Source organism: Vulpes lagopus, chromosome 10 (genome assembly GCF_018345385.1).
Source record: "Vulpes lagopus strain Blue_001 chromosome 10, ASM1834538v1, whole genome shotgun sequence".
Classification (NCBI taxonomy): Eukaryota; Metazoa; Chordata; class Mammalia; order Carnivora; family Canidae; genus Vulpes; species Vulpes lagopus.
In genome coordinates this window covers 66,762,311-66,775,943 of record NC_054833.1, presented here as the reverse complement: position 1 = coordinate 66,775,943, position 13,633 = coordinate 66,762,311, and the positions used below count along the sequence as shown (strand labels likewise).

Here is a 13,633-nt window from a genome sequence, read left to right as displayed (position 1 = left end):
AATTTTACTGAGGGTGGCTAAAATAAAGCTGAAATGTATTTGTTGAAAACACAACACTTGAGTAAAGACCTAAAGAAGGTTGGGAATATATCTATATATACTACAGAGATAAAGGCCCTGAGAATGGACCCATACACAATCCATACCAGAGGCCCATGTGGATGGAGCAAAAACAGCAGGCACAGAGAGGGAGCCAGGGTCAGAGATAATAGGGTCATGCTGAGCAAAAAAGGACTCTGGCTTTTACTCTGATAAAAAAAGGGGAGCCGCTGCAGAGTCCAAGTCTGAGCAGAAAGGACTAATAAGCCCTGATTTACATCACCAGGATTATTCTGATTACAGTGTTATAGAATATTCTTTCAGGGCATGGAAGCAAAATATTGTCAGATAACATACCAAAGAGGATCTGACAACTCCCATTTCTACTAGGGGTCCATGAGAAGATCCTCCCCACTTACACTTCCTTCCCAATTCCACCAGTAAGAACTGGGCACTTTTTAATTTTACCAAAGGAATGCGTGAGAAGGGACATCTCACTGTTAACTTTAATTTTCATTTCCCTGACTACTTGTTCATGAGTATCATTTCATACCTTAGCCATTTTTATTCCTCTTATGAGAATCAACGATCAATATCCTTTGCTTTACTGTCTCTCTAGGTTATCTTTTCTTTACTACTTTTTGAGAGGATTTACATGTTTGAGACATAAATGTTACCTGCCTCCTATGTCCTGTGTTGTAAATTCTTTTTTTTAAATCTGATCATGGTATAATGCATTCATTAACATGCACAGATTTAAGTGTACATTTCAATGTGTTGTGACAAATGCATATACTCATGTGACTACCCTTCCTTCAGAGGCACCCTCTGCTGTACTTCCCCTGACTTCTACACCCTGGCTTGGTTCTGCCTCTTCTTGGATCTCACAAAAACAGAATCATACAGTAGCTGTATATGGCTGGCTGCTTTTTCTCAACACTGTAGAGGCCACTTTTAGGCAACAGGCTTGAGCAATGGAAACTTGAGCAAGGCACAAGGGCTCAAAGTGACCACCGAGCTAAATGCAAACAGGCTCCTTCAGCAACCCACCTCCAAACGGCCACAGACCCTAACTGACCAACGAGCTTACTTACAACCGGTACAGTTACCAAAAAAGGGAATATTCTATACGGCCCCACACCTCTTCACTCTGCCCTATAACTAACTACAGCTTCCACCACCGCCTCCTGGAAAGACCGCCTCTCCTTTGTTGCTGCCCTGCCTGCTGCTCCCTTGTGGTATATTCGATAAACTTCTATCTCCTTTTTTCTGCCTTGAGCGAATTCTTTCAGGGCCCATACCACTGGCCCCAACCCAATTAAGATGTTTAAACATGAACATAACATTTAAAATTCATATGCTGTGGTGGCATGCATCAAGTTTGTTCCTTTTTATGGCTGTCAATTTGTTCAGGGTATCATTTACCACAAAGCAAGTTTTAAAAAATGTTATATGTCCCTACACCTACAGCTTCTGGTTTCTTCTCTTGATTTAAAATATCTTTCCAACACCTGGATTATATATAGTCATCTAAATACTATCCTAAGATTCTTATTGTTTATGTTATACATTTAAGCCTTTAATTCATTTGGAAATTATTGTCAAAAATGATGAGAATAGGTATCCAACTTTACTTTTTCTCTGGTATCTTAGTTTTACCAGCACCACTTTATTAAATGAATCATCTTTTTCTCACAATACTAACAATTACCTAGTGGTGGATATTTACCCAGACGATTGACAAATAGGCAGGTAAAGTACTCCTAACCACCAGTACTTAGCTCATGCCCAGAAGGCTCTAAGATAGATATCTTCTGGAAAACAGACATATCACTCTCCTGCTCTTAAAACTCTTCAATAGCTTAGCTGCCCTCAGAATAAAGACTACATGAAGGCCCTGCCAACATCAGTGCCTGCAGCACCTACCACACCCACCTCTCTCCCACGTTGCCACCCCCTGCACTCCCGGCCCCTGCCTGGGCCTCTCCCAGCTCCTCAAGCTTTCATCCTTCCTCTCTGTTCTTCACAGGCTTCCTCTGCTTGGAGTGCTTACCTATTCTCTTCCCACCTACTCCAGCCTGGATGACTCCCACTCTTCCACCAAGTCAGCTTAAACATCACTTCTTCACCAAGTCTTCCCCAGCCCACAAAGGGGGTAGCCTTACTCTCCTAAGCCCCTTATGCTTTCCTCTCAAAGGTCTTCAGTTATCCTCTTCTCCCTCATTGCTCTGTGCACACTTAGAATCAGTAGCTATTTGCTTCCTGTCCTCTTTCCCAGTATGCTGGAACCTCCACAAGGACAAGGACCATTTCTATTTTGTTCACCACTATACTCCTGTATACTCTTGTTAACTGGCTCAAGAAATACTAATTATAAAAAAATCAGTAAGAACAAACACAACAGAAGCATTACAGAATGGCAACAGGAAAGTCACAGAAGAAATACAGATACACTGACGTTTTAAGAAAAAAAAAAAAAAACAGGTCATCAGATCAAAATAAATTGGTACAATCTTCTGCAAGACTATATGCTAATATCTTTGACCAAACTATCCCATGACAGGAATTTATTCTACAGGAACACTAATATACATAAGCAAAGATATGTACACAGCTTTCTCTGCAGCACTGTTTCTAAGAGGGAAAAATAAGAAACAACTGAAATGGCCACAATTGGGTTTTAAGTAAATTGTCATTTAGCCCTATGGTACTATGTTGATATGAAAAGGTATCCAAAATACACACTAAGTCTAATAAAAACAAGTTCTATTTATGTAAAAATACTATTATTAAGGCCCTCACAATGAAAAGCTTAAAAATCTAAGTATAAATGATTATAACTGCATATATATATATATATATACACACACACACACACACAACTCTAAAAGAAATATAACAATGGTTATCTCTAAAAATTGCCATTTCTTTTCTATTTTATTCATATTTACAGTGATGATTTTAACTATGGGGATATATTACTTTTTTAATTAGGGAAAGCATGTTACTTTTTAAGTGTCATCTAAATGTAAACCCAAATTATTACAATGTCAAAGTTCTCAATTTATAAAAAGTGTGTCCAACTTTAGACAGATCTCCAAAACTGATGGCCAGGAAAAATGATGTTCATTTCAAGTTGATAAAATTACTGCACAGTCTTTACAAACATACTGAAAACAAAATAAAGGAAAAAAAAAAAAATATTAGGTCCAGACCCTGTTTATTCATTAGCCAAATACTCGAGTGTATTTATTTGGCTGTTATTTCTTAAATGTATGTATTTCCAGTAGTATACAATGCACAAAATAGAAATATTTTAATGCAGTCATCTTGAAATTCCTGAAAGTCTGATAATCAAGGTTTTGAGTACATATTCCTCCTAACTATCTCTTTCTATAACCAAAGCTAGTACTTAAAAACATTTTACTAATAGAATGAAATCTAAATATACTCTCTATTTTCTGAAAGCAAAATCTACTCTTCCATTGATAGAGTTTTCTGTGCTTCTCAAAAAATGGGAAATTAAGAGTTAATATTATTTAACAATTTTTGTACCAGGCACTGACTTGTACTACTTGCTGCCCTCTGTCTCCAGAGACCAAGACCAACTACACAAACAGCTCTGAGGAGAATCAACATTTCAAATAGGGATTGTGAGATAAGTTTACTTTTGACTTTAAAGTTTTTTCCCCTCTCTTTCTATGCTGAATATCTTGAAGGAATGAGTTACACCTATATAAATAGGTAGTAAAATACACCCCACAGCACTCACATAGTCTACACATGAAATTTAGATTGCAATTTTTGGGGGGAGTAATCACACTCTATAATCAAAAATGTTAAAACTGTGTGTGCTATTTGCCCTAGTAATTCCAATGCTAAAAATTGAACCTAAAAATCCAAACTGTGCTCAGAACTTATGCATTATCTTCATTGCACTTTCCTATAATGGGGGGGGGGGGGGGAAAAAAAGAAACATCTTGTAACATGGGTTTAGTTAAATATTTCATGGTATGGTAGGACTATGTGAAAAATCACTGTAACAAAAAAGCAGCACATGAAGAACAGTCCATTTTGCCTCACCTCACTAAAATTAAGGACACTGAAAGCAAGGACTTTGTTTTACTCACTGCTTTACTCCTAGCCCTTAGAGCAATGCCTAGGTAGCCATTCAAAACCTTACAAAACAAATGAACTTCAGTAAAGTGTGTACAGAAAAGGTTTTAGCTAGAAACACAACAGCAGACTCACTGAAAACGTCCATTTACTTTACTGGAATTCAATTGTCCAGACTCAGAAAAACACAAAAAAGGAAATAACATAAATCATCACCCTAGTCTGCTTCGGCATGAGAATCTAAGGAGAAGCTCAGTTGGCTGCCCCCTCTGTGGATCTCAGATCACCTTGGCTTTCACACAGTGGATATCATGCTAGACAAGAGTAGAGTAGTTCTAGAATTTAAAACAGTATGGCCCCTAAATAATAAGCCAACTACTTACTTTGGTGGTCTGCCCCCCCAAATTTTTAAAAGAATTTCCAAGGGAAATGTTTCCTTAGAACAGAACTTCAGAACCTTGCCTTCCCACCTCCAAATAAAATGCAACTCTACTGTATGCCATGGTGGTAATCACATATATATCAGGGTGATGAATGTGTATCCTTTCTTCATTTTTATTTCTTTTCTAATACCTCTACAATTAGCAAATATTACTATTGCAGTAAGAAAAAAGCTCCATCTAATTTTTTAAATTAGCCCACAATAGTCCTTTCTACATTTATTACAGAAATGCTAGGAGGAAAGAAAAGAAGGAAAGAAGGAAAGAAGGAAAAGAAAGAAGGAAAAGAAAGAAAAGAAAGAAAAGAAAGAAAAGAAAGAAAAGAAAGAAAGAAAGAAAGAAAGAAAAGAAAGAAAGAAAGAAAGAAAGAAAGAAAGAAAGAAAGAAAGAAAGAAAGAAAGAAAGAAGCTAGATCTGGTATCAATATTTCTCTACTTAAAAAAAATATTTCTCTACTTCACTTAAAACAACACTACTCCCATAGTGTAACCGTAGCAGCACATATTACAGCACATTATTTTCTCCTATCCCTTTATGCTACTTTAATTTCTTAATTAATACACATGTAACTCAAGCCATATACCTTTCTAAGAAGAAGTCAATTTCCTATTTCTATTACAATTCACTTACATTTGTATGAAATTGCAAAGTTTTTTACTGACACGCAAATCAAATAATAATAATAATAATAATAATAATGTACCTGAACATCATAGAGTGCTACAATATTTTCATGTTGAAGTTCCTGTTAAGGAAATTGAGAATTTAAAATATTTGTAATCCCTCTAATAAATACATTTCAATGTGCAAATAAGTATTAAGTATACACACACATCCACATACCTATATACTCTTTCTATATACTACACTTCTATTACTGGATTAGAACAGTTCAGTCTACAAAAAAAAAAAAAAAAAAAAGAGGAAATGCGCCTGATCAAACTTTACTTGGGCCCTGAATGTCTTCTCACCACCATCATTTTTTAGATTCTTAACAAGGTGAGTGCTCTCATTGACAAAGTAAGTGTCACAGTTAGCATGCCCAGAGACGCTCTGGGAGTCTTTCAAATTCAATAAACAATTCTAACAGCAATAAACGCATAAAATTCTAAAGTGCTTTTAGAGAGCACATTATTTGCCTGCGAGAAAATGAAGCATAATTCTTAGCTCAAAGAGCTATAATTCTTACTGAAGAGCTCTCCACAGAGCAGTAGTTTCGATGAAAGCTGGTGTTAGGTGAGGGCTCTGTGTTCATATCAGCTTGGGGAGCATTGAGTTAACTACACCTAAATCAGTTCCTTCATTGCGCAATTTTTCAGATTTTCTTTACTGAGCAAAGTGCTTTGTGACTCTCCAAGAAGTATACGGTAAACAGGATTTTCCACATATATTTGACTAGGAGACCATTTTTTTTCCTCAAAGCACCTCACTTGAATAACACTGCTCATGAGTGATCCAAAAAGACCACTCCCAAGGTAATTTTTTTCGATTTACAAGGAAAAAAAAAATCCCATCTGCCCCAGTGCCCCTCAAACACTTAAGTGTAAAGTGAAAGGGACCTGGAGAAGAGCTAAATAATGAATCAGCAGGGCCTGCCTCTTCTCAAACAGTAACACAATAACCAGGGAAAAGAAGAAAGGAGAGGCTAAAATCAATCTTCACAGAATCTCTCTCAGTGCTGGCCACCAGCCACAAACATCTATTCTTAAAAATAGCTTCTGGGTACTCAAATGTCTCAAAAAACTGGGCATGCAAAAATGAGAGCAACAGGTGAAAATTCTCAAACTTGGCTCCAACGACCAAAATTACAAAAGATGTCATCATGTATTAATTTAAAATAAGTTTTAACCTAGTATGACACATCACATAAAGAAACATACCTTTAAGATTTTAATTTCCTTCCCAAGCAGTATTTGTGATTTTGACAAGTTCTTTTTATTAATACTTTTAATAGCTACTTCCCAATCAGTTTTCTGAAAAGGAAAATAGAGTGTTACTCCAGGATATTCTTTTATGGAAAAATAATCTATAAGCACAAAGGTGTTTTTAGCAAATTCATAAATACTGGGGGTGGTGGGTGGGGGATGGAAAAGAATCTGAATCTCCAACAACAGGAAAATGATTTCATAAACCACAAGCTAATGTCCTACAAGACAGCCACTAAAAACAGTAAATATGAAGACCATAGTAACTAGCAATAAAGTGAAACAAAGGACAAAGTTTGCAACCACTTCAAAGTTACGGAGGAATGTGGATAATACACTGGAAGGTGGCATTTGATAGCTTGGCAGGATTGAGCCCTGGTTTAATTATTTTTTGTTGAGTTCTAAGTTCTTCTCATAATAAACGAAAATCGTTTTCATTACTCTGATAAGCAAGCCAAACCAGCCCCTTGCCAACAACCAGGACTACCAAACGCTTCTGATTATTCCCACTCCCTGGGTGCTCTTCCAAATTCTTTCGATTCTAGAAGCTCGTGGGACCCTGTGTGCGGAGCTGCAAGAGCTTAAGACATTCCTGAACCTGCATTCGTGTTTACTTGGACTGGAAAACCACGCGTCCACCCGTGTCTACCACCCGCCCACCCAGCTCCAGGAAGGGGGGAAGGCAGGGGGTACCAGGCTCGTCCGGGGCGCGGAGGAACCAGTGCTGGGAAATGCGACACCCCGGAGTTTGAGAAAAGTCTCGGGCTCACGGGAAACCAGCCCGTTTTCCGCTGGGTCTGCAGTTGTCGACCTCAGAAGGGAGGGCGAGCCTGGGCCGCCCAGGGCGTGCCCCCGCCCCGGCCCCGGCCCCGGCCCCGGCCCGGCCCGGCCCGGCCCGGCCCGGCCCCGAGCTGGGCAGGGCACCGCGCGGCCCTTGAGGACTCGGATCCTGGGCACATGCGGGTGGGAAGGCAGGGCCGGGCGGGCCGCGGGGCCGAGCCCCTGGGAGCACCCCGGTTACCAGGCGCTGTGCGAGGAGGAAATCAGAGGCCGAGCGGCGCGTCGGTAGGTGGAGCGCTGCCTAGCGGCTTCGGCCTCCAAACAGTCCTCGCCCGACCAAAACAAACCCGCGACGCTGACAGCGCGCACAATGGCAGGCCTCGGGCGGGGGGCCTGGGCGCCCGCGGCGTCGCCGAGCCTCAGGGCACCCGGTGCCCGCCGCGGCCCGCAGACCCCGGCCTCGCCCCGGCCGGCGGGGCTCACCTGGCGGTGCCGCCCCCGGAAGACCACGGCGAAGGCCCCGTGTCCCACGAGGTCCCTCTTGCTGTACTCGAAGTCGCCCACCACCTCCATGGCCGCGCCCCCGGGGCATGCAGCGGGGCGGGCGGGCGGGCGGGCGGCGCGGCGAGGCGGGCCGGGATCAGCACCGCGGGCCCGCCGGTCCGGAGCGCGCCCGCGGGCCGCCGGACTGGGGCAGCCGCGGCCCCCGCGCCGGGCGGGCGCTCATGCCGAGAGAGGCCGGGACGGAAACGGGGGGGGCCGCCGCGCGGGGCCGGGGGTCAGCGAGGCCCGGCCCGGCCCCGGCCGCTCATGACCCGGCCCGCAGGCTCCCTTTGGCGAAGCGGCCTCAGCGCTGCCCGGCCAGGGGCGCCGCGGCCGTCACTGGGCGCCCCCGGAGCCGCACACGCGCCCGGGAGAGGTGCGGGGCCCGGCCCTCCCCATGCCCGGCTCGTCCGGCCGCGTCGGCGCCCTCCGCCCGGGGTGCTGCTGCGGTGGCGGCCGCCGCCCTAGGACCAGCACCAGCACCAGCACCAGCACCAGCACCAGCACCAGCACCAGCACCGTCCCTGCGCGCCTCCCGGCCTCCGGCGGCGCCCAACGCAAAGCGCGCGCGCCGGCCGCTCCCGAGCCGACTGCTGGCCCTCCGCGACGTCAGCACGTCTTGTAGGCCGCAGCGCACGCCGAGGCCCGCTCCCTCCGCCAGGAAAATGAGTGCGCGCGCGCTCCCGGAGGGCGGCCCCGCAGTCGGAGCGCGGCCCCAGTGCCTCGCCCAGGCGGGGACCCGGGATGCGAACCGCGGGCGCCGCCGCTCCTTCGTTACCCGCCGCAGCCTTCGCGCTGGGCCTGGGAGAGCAGATTCGAGCCTGCCACGCCCCGGGCCGGAGCCCACTGGGAGGCGGGGAAGCGGGGTCTTGACCTCCTAGCTGCAGGAGGGACGGACGGGGCATCCCTTGTGCAGTGTAGACCCCAGGGGACCGCTCAGGGCAAAGGAGCCCAACCTTCCCCGTGACCTCCAGAACCAGAGGTCATGCTGCCCACCACCTGCCGGTCTTCCCCGGACCCTTCTGGGTTTACTTCCCAAGGTGCCTGATGTGGGACTCGATCCCAGCACTCCAGGATCGCGCCCTGGGCCAAAGGCAGGCGCTAAACCGCTGCGCCACCCAGGGATCTCTCCGCCCCCGTGCAGACAGTATTGAATACATTTTCCACGGCTCTAATGAGAACCCCTGCTTCCCAACCAGCAGGTATCCTGCCACTTTGACCTCAAGCTTACCTTAGGATGGCTTTAGAGCAGCTTGCTTTTCCACCTGATTACTGAAGTTCAAGTGGCAAGGAACTTTTCTGACAACTTTCCCTCAAGAAAGTGTCTTACAAACCCATTTTATAAACAACAAACTTGAAAATATCATAGAAAACTCAGGTATACGGCTATGTTCTGTTGTCTAGCGTATTTGCTCTCAGGTTATCCCTTAGCACCAGAATTACATTTCCCACTCCACATCCATCCCTGACCTGAAGGCGGCAGAGAGACCCTAAGAACCTCTGGTTGGAATTTGCAGAGGAAGCCCCTCCCTTCCTCACACCTTCACAATGTAGGGTCTTGGATCTCTGCTCCCACTTCTGTGCACACCTGCATCATTCTATCCCTACCTCAAAATCTAGCCCAAGTGAGTGTTAGACACTGGAAATCTGGAGCCTTCAAAAACAAAAAGCAAATGAAGCCAAGTATGCACAAAGACACACAAATTCATCTGGAGGTGATTCCCTGTTTGAAAGCTTTTTTATTGGAAATCTTTTTTTTTTTTTTTTGGAAATCTTTAAATATGAATGTTTCAGGGGATCCCTGGGTGGCTCAGCGGTTTAGCGCCTGCCTTCCACCCACAGCGTGATCCCGGAGTCTCGGGATTGAGTCCTGTATCGGGCTCCCTGCATGGAGCCTGCTTCTCCCTCTGCCTGTGTCTCTGCCTCTCTCTCTCTCTCATGAATAAATAAATAAAATCTTTAAAAATAAATAAATATGGATACTTTAAAAGAATATAGGATTTTTTTTAAATTTTAAAGGTTTTATTGATTGATTGATTTGACACAGAGAGAGAGCACAAGCAGGGGGAGTGGCAGGAAGAGGAAGAAGCAGGCTCCCCACTGGAGGAGCAGGGAGCCCCTCATAGCGCTGGATTCCAGGACCCTGAGATCATGACTAAGCCCAAGTCAAAGGTAATCTACTGGGCTACTCAGATGCCCCAGAATATAGGATTTAATGTGCCAAATCCTTCCCTCCTCTGCCCATAAAATAGCTCTTCAGGAATATGTGTCTTATGGACTGTCAGACTCTGAACAAGTTACTTAACCTCCCATGCCTCAGTTTCCTCATCTGTAAAACAAAGACAGCAACAGCAACTGCCTTATCAGATCGATTAGTGAGATAAACATGTGAAGTGCTTAACCAGTGGCTGGCTTGTACAAAGAACTATTTAAGGAATTATCACATAAGTAAAATTAAATCAAAGTTGGTTTTAGGCAATACTTCCCCAATCCCCCCCCCCCAAAAAAAATACTTCCCAATCTCACACATGTGCCCTCATGGATGGTTCCCCTTCCCTCCTCTGTCTACTCCCCCAGTTGGTTGTTCTGTGAACAGAATCAAAGCTTTTCAGCTCCAGGGATGGACCATCTATACCCATGTAAAGGTGGTTTATCTGACACATGTCTGGAGAATTCTTCCCATCAAGTTTCCCTGCAGAAACAATTAGTATACATTTTTTGGATAGCAGGGAGCAGTGGGGAAGAGGCTAACATACCCAGGCTAGGTCTGGCACCCCTTCCCACATGGTACTTGGCAGCCAACATTTCAGGGCACCCTCCCAGGCTGCCCAGAGCACAAGGGGCACCCTCCCAAGTTGCCTGGAAGCAGCTGAAGATGCTGCCTTCAGGGTCTGTCTGCTGACATGCCTCTCTGGGCATTAGTACCATCTGCAAGCAGCACTCTGACCTTCCTGCTGGTCATCTCACTGTCCTGATGAGGACCGGTATATGCTTTGTCATCTAAGCCAATGCATATTTTACATATCTCTGTGTCTCAGACCTTTCATCATGAGACATAATTCCTAAACCCAACCCTGTTCACAATATCACATCTGCTAGGAATTGAAGCTCATCATAATTAATATATACTTTGAGCTGTTTATATTTAATGTCATTAACATTACATCCCCACACTAGGATACTGTGAAGGTATTTTTAAGAAGCCATCAGATAGGTACCTTGGTGGCTCAATGATTGAGTGTCTGCCTTTGGCTCAGGTCAGGATCTCAGGGTCCTGGGATGGAGTCCCACATCTGGCTCCCTGTGGGGAGCCTGCTTCTCCCTCTGCCTATGGCTCTGCCTATGGCTCTGTCTCTCTTCCCGTGTCTTTCCTGAGTAAATAAAATCTTTAAAAAAAAAAAAAAAGGAGGGGGGGGAGAGAAAAAGAAGAAGAAGAAGAAGAAGAAGAAGAAGAAGAAGAAGAAGAAGAAGAAGAAGAAGAAGAAGAAGAAGAAGACGCCATCAGATGCATGGGCCCCATAACACATCATCGCTTCAAAACCTAAAGCATGCAGCTTACACTGTAAGGATCTCTGACCTCAAGGCTTATGATGGGATCAGGGGAGCTTTGTTAAGGGAATGTTTAGTTATGGAATGCCTGGGTGGCTCAGGTCCTGATCCTGGGGTCCTGGGATCAAGTCCTGCACTGGCTCCCCACAGAGAACCTGCCTCTCCCTCTGCCTGTGTCTCTGCCTTTCTGTGTGTGTCTCTCATGAATAAATAAACAAAACCTTAAAAGGGGGAGGGGGAATGTTTAGTTAGGACTATGTCGGTAAGCACATAACAAACGCTGACTATGTGAAAGCAAAAAAAAACCAAAAAAACAAAAAAAAAAAGAAGGAATGTAGGTAAGGATACAGGTGTGCCTCTCAGGGTCTGCAGACAGGTCCTCAAATCCAAACTACCAGGAAGACGAGAGAGTCAAGGAGGACTGCTTTGCTTCTTGCTTCTTTAACTCCATGCTCCTTTGACATGGCAGTAGGGCTTATGCACTAATAGCCAGGGTCTCAAACCCAAATTCTTAAGGAAGGATTCTGATTGGCCGAACCTAGGTGAGGTGCACTGAACAATCCTCTTAAGCCAGGGAGTGGAGTTGAGGGAGGCAAGTCAAGTTGTGTAACCAGGACAGCTCCCAATTCAAGACTACAGGTGCAAGAGTGGGGACAGGGGAGGAGATTCCCCCAGAAGCAGAGGCTGGATGGACAACCCAGGAAGAATTTACCATTGGTCAAATTCAGGCTTTCTTCAGGAATGGAGGCAAGGGGGAGTTTTAGTTTGCTTCTGAAATGACTCAGTGTGGCCAGTCTGATCCACTTTCATGGGTCTTAAATTGTCCAATTAACTCTGTATGTGTGCATACATGTAAACATGCCTACTGATAAACTATTGAAATGTGTCAGTACTAGTTAGTAAAGTGGATAACAGTGACTACAATGAGAGATAAAATTAATTACTCACATAAATTCTAATATAAACATTATCAGCCAAATGCTATAGGATGTCATGGTGAGAAAAGGGCCTCTTGGAAAAGTGAACATGAGGAACATTCATAGCCCAGTCTCCTCCGCAGGGAGGCACTCAGCATTTTGGAGAATCGCTCATTTACCATTCTCTTCAAATCACATCGTTGCTTCTATTTTGGTTCTATTGTTTCTACTTTGATCCTGCTGCTGATGCTTTGAAATTCCAGTGAATGGTTAGTATGCAGAGCTTTGATATTTATACATGCCTGAATTTATAATTAACTATGGAAAATAAGCACCTAAAATGAAGAGACAACAAGATTTGGATATATTTCTTAAAGCTTTTAGGAAATATCAGCCACAATTATTCTGAATCATAAACATACATCTTCTGAAACTTAACCAAAAATAGACTCCAGTCCAGGAATTTTCTGGTACTCTGATAATATGACAACAGAAAGGAGCATCTTTCCATATTATACAAGAACTGGCATAAAATTTGCATTTCTAAAATGGAAAAGAGTTTGATTATTTCAACCAAGATCACAAATAGCTTATTTTTGTTATTGTCGTAACTGTTAGACCCAAACAGTGCTCACAAATTGAATCATTCGGTTAAAACTGCTAAACACATATTTCATAGGAATGGCCATAATATTCTGTTAATGCTAACGGGTGAAATAAAGAATATTTGCAAACATCACTGACATAAACTGCAAGGAACATTTGAGTCAGTTTTCCAAATAAAGCATCTGAAATATTAAAACTCCTAAAAGAAATATTTTATTGATGTGATGATAAAATAAAAAATTTTAAATTTTAAACAAATCTTGAACTGGGGGTGCCTGGGTGACTCGGTTGGGCGTCCAACTGTTGATTTCAGCTCAGGTCGGTGGTAAGATCGGGCCCTCCATGCTGAGCATGGAGCCTGCTTGGGATTCTCTCTCTCTCTCTCTCTCTTTCTTTCTCTCTGCATCCCCCAACTCCACGTGTGCTCTCTCATTCTCTCTCTCTCTCAAAAAAAAAAAAAAATACTTAAACAGAATTCTAAAGTTCTAAAAAACTTTAAGTTCTAAAAAATAGTTCTAAAAAAGAAGTTCTAAAAAAAGTTCTAAAAAAGTTCTAAAATAAGTTCTAAAAAAATAGATCTTCAGCCATGATGGATTTACTAGAACTTCAGAAAAGAATGACAATAGAAATGTATCCTTCTGATCTAGATATTTGCTCCCTCTGGTGAAACACATACGTGCTGAAATGAGAAAACACTGTCCAAGGTGGGTTCTCCAGA

At 43.8% G+C, this 13,633-nt stretch overlaps 1 protein-coding gene across 4 annotated transcripts in view; it reads right to left on the bottom strand.

Moving 5' to 3' along the window:
- The window catches only part of ULK2 (unc-51 like autophagy activating kinase 2), an 83,817-nt gene extending 75,901 nt beyond the window's left edge, over window positions 1-7,916 (bottom strand). For all 4 annotated transcript variants that reach the window (XR_005990187.1, XM_041770443.1, XM_041770442.1 and 1 more), the window contains exons 1-3: window positions 7,784-7,916; window positions 6,476-6,568; window positions 5,299-5,340 (exon numbers count right to left, since the gene is read on the bottom strand). Coding sequence is in view for 3 of the 4 variants with exons in the window: in XM_041770443.1 (XP_041626377.1) it covers window positions 5,299-5,340; window positions 6,476-6,568; window positions 7,784-7,873 (225 nt within the window). In the remaining variant the exon portion in view is untranslated. The remainder of the gene's footprint in view (window positions 1-5,298; window positions 5,341-6,475; window positions 6,569-7,783) is intronic.
- Between the last annotated feature and the right edge of the window lie 5,717 nt (window positions 7,917-13,633).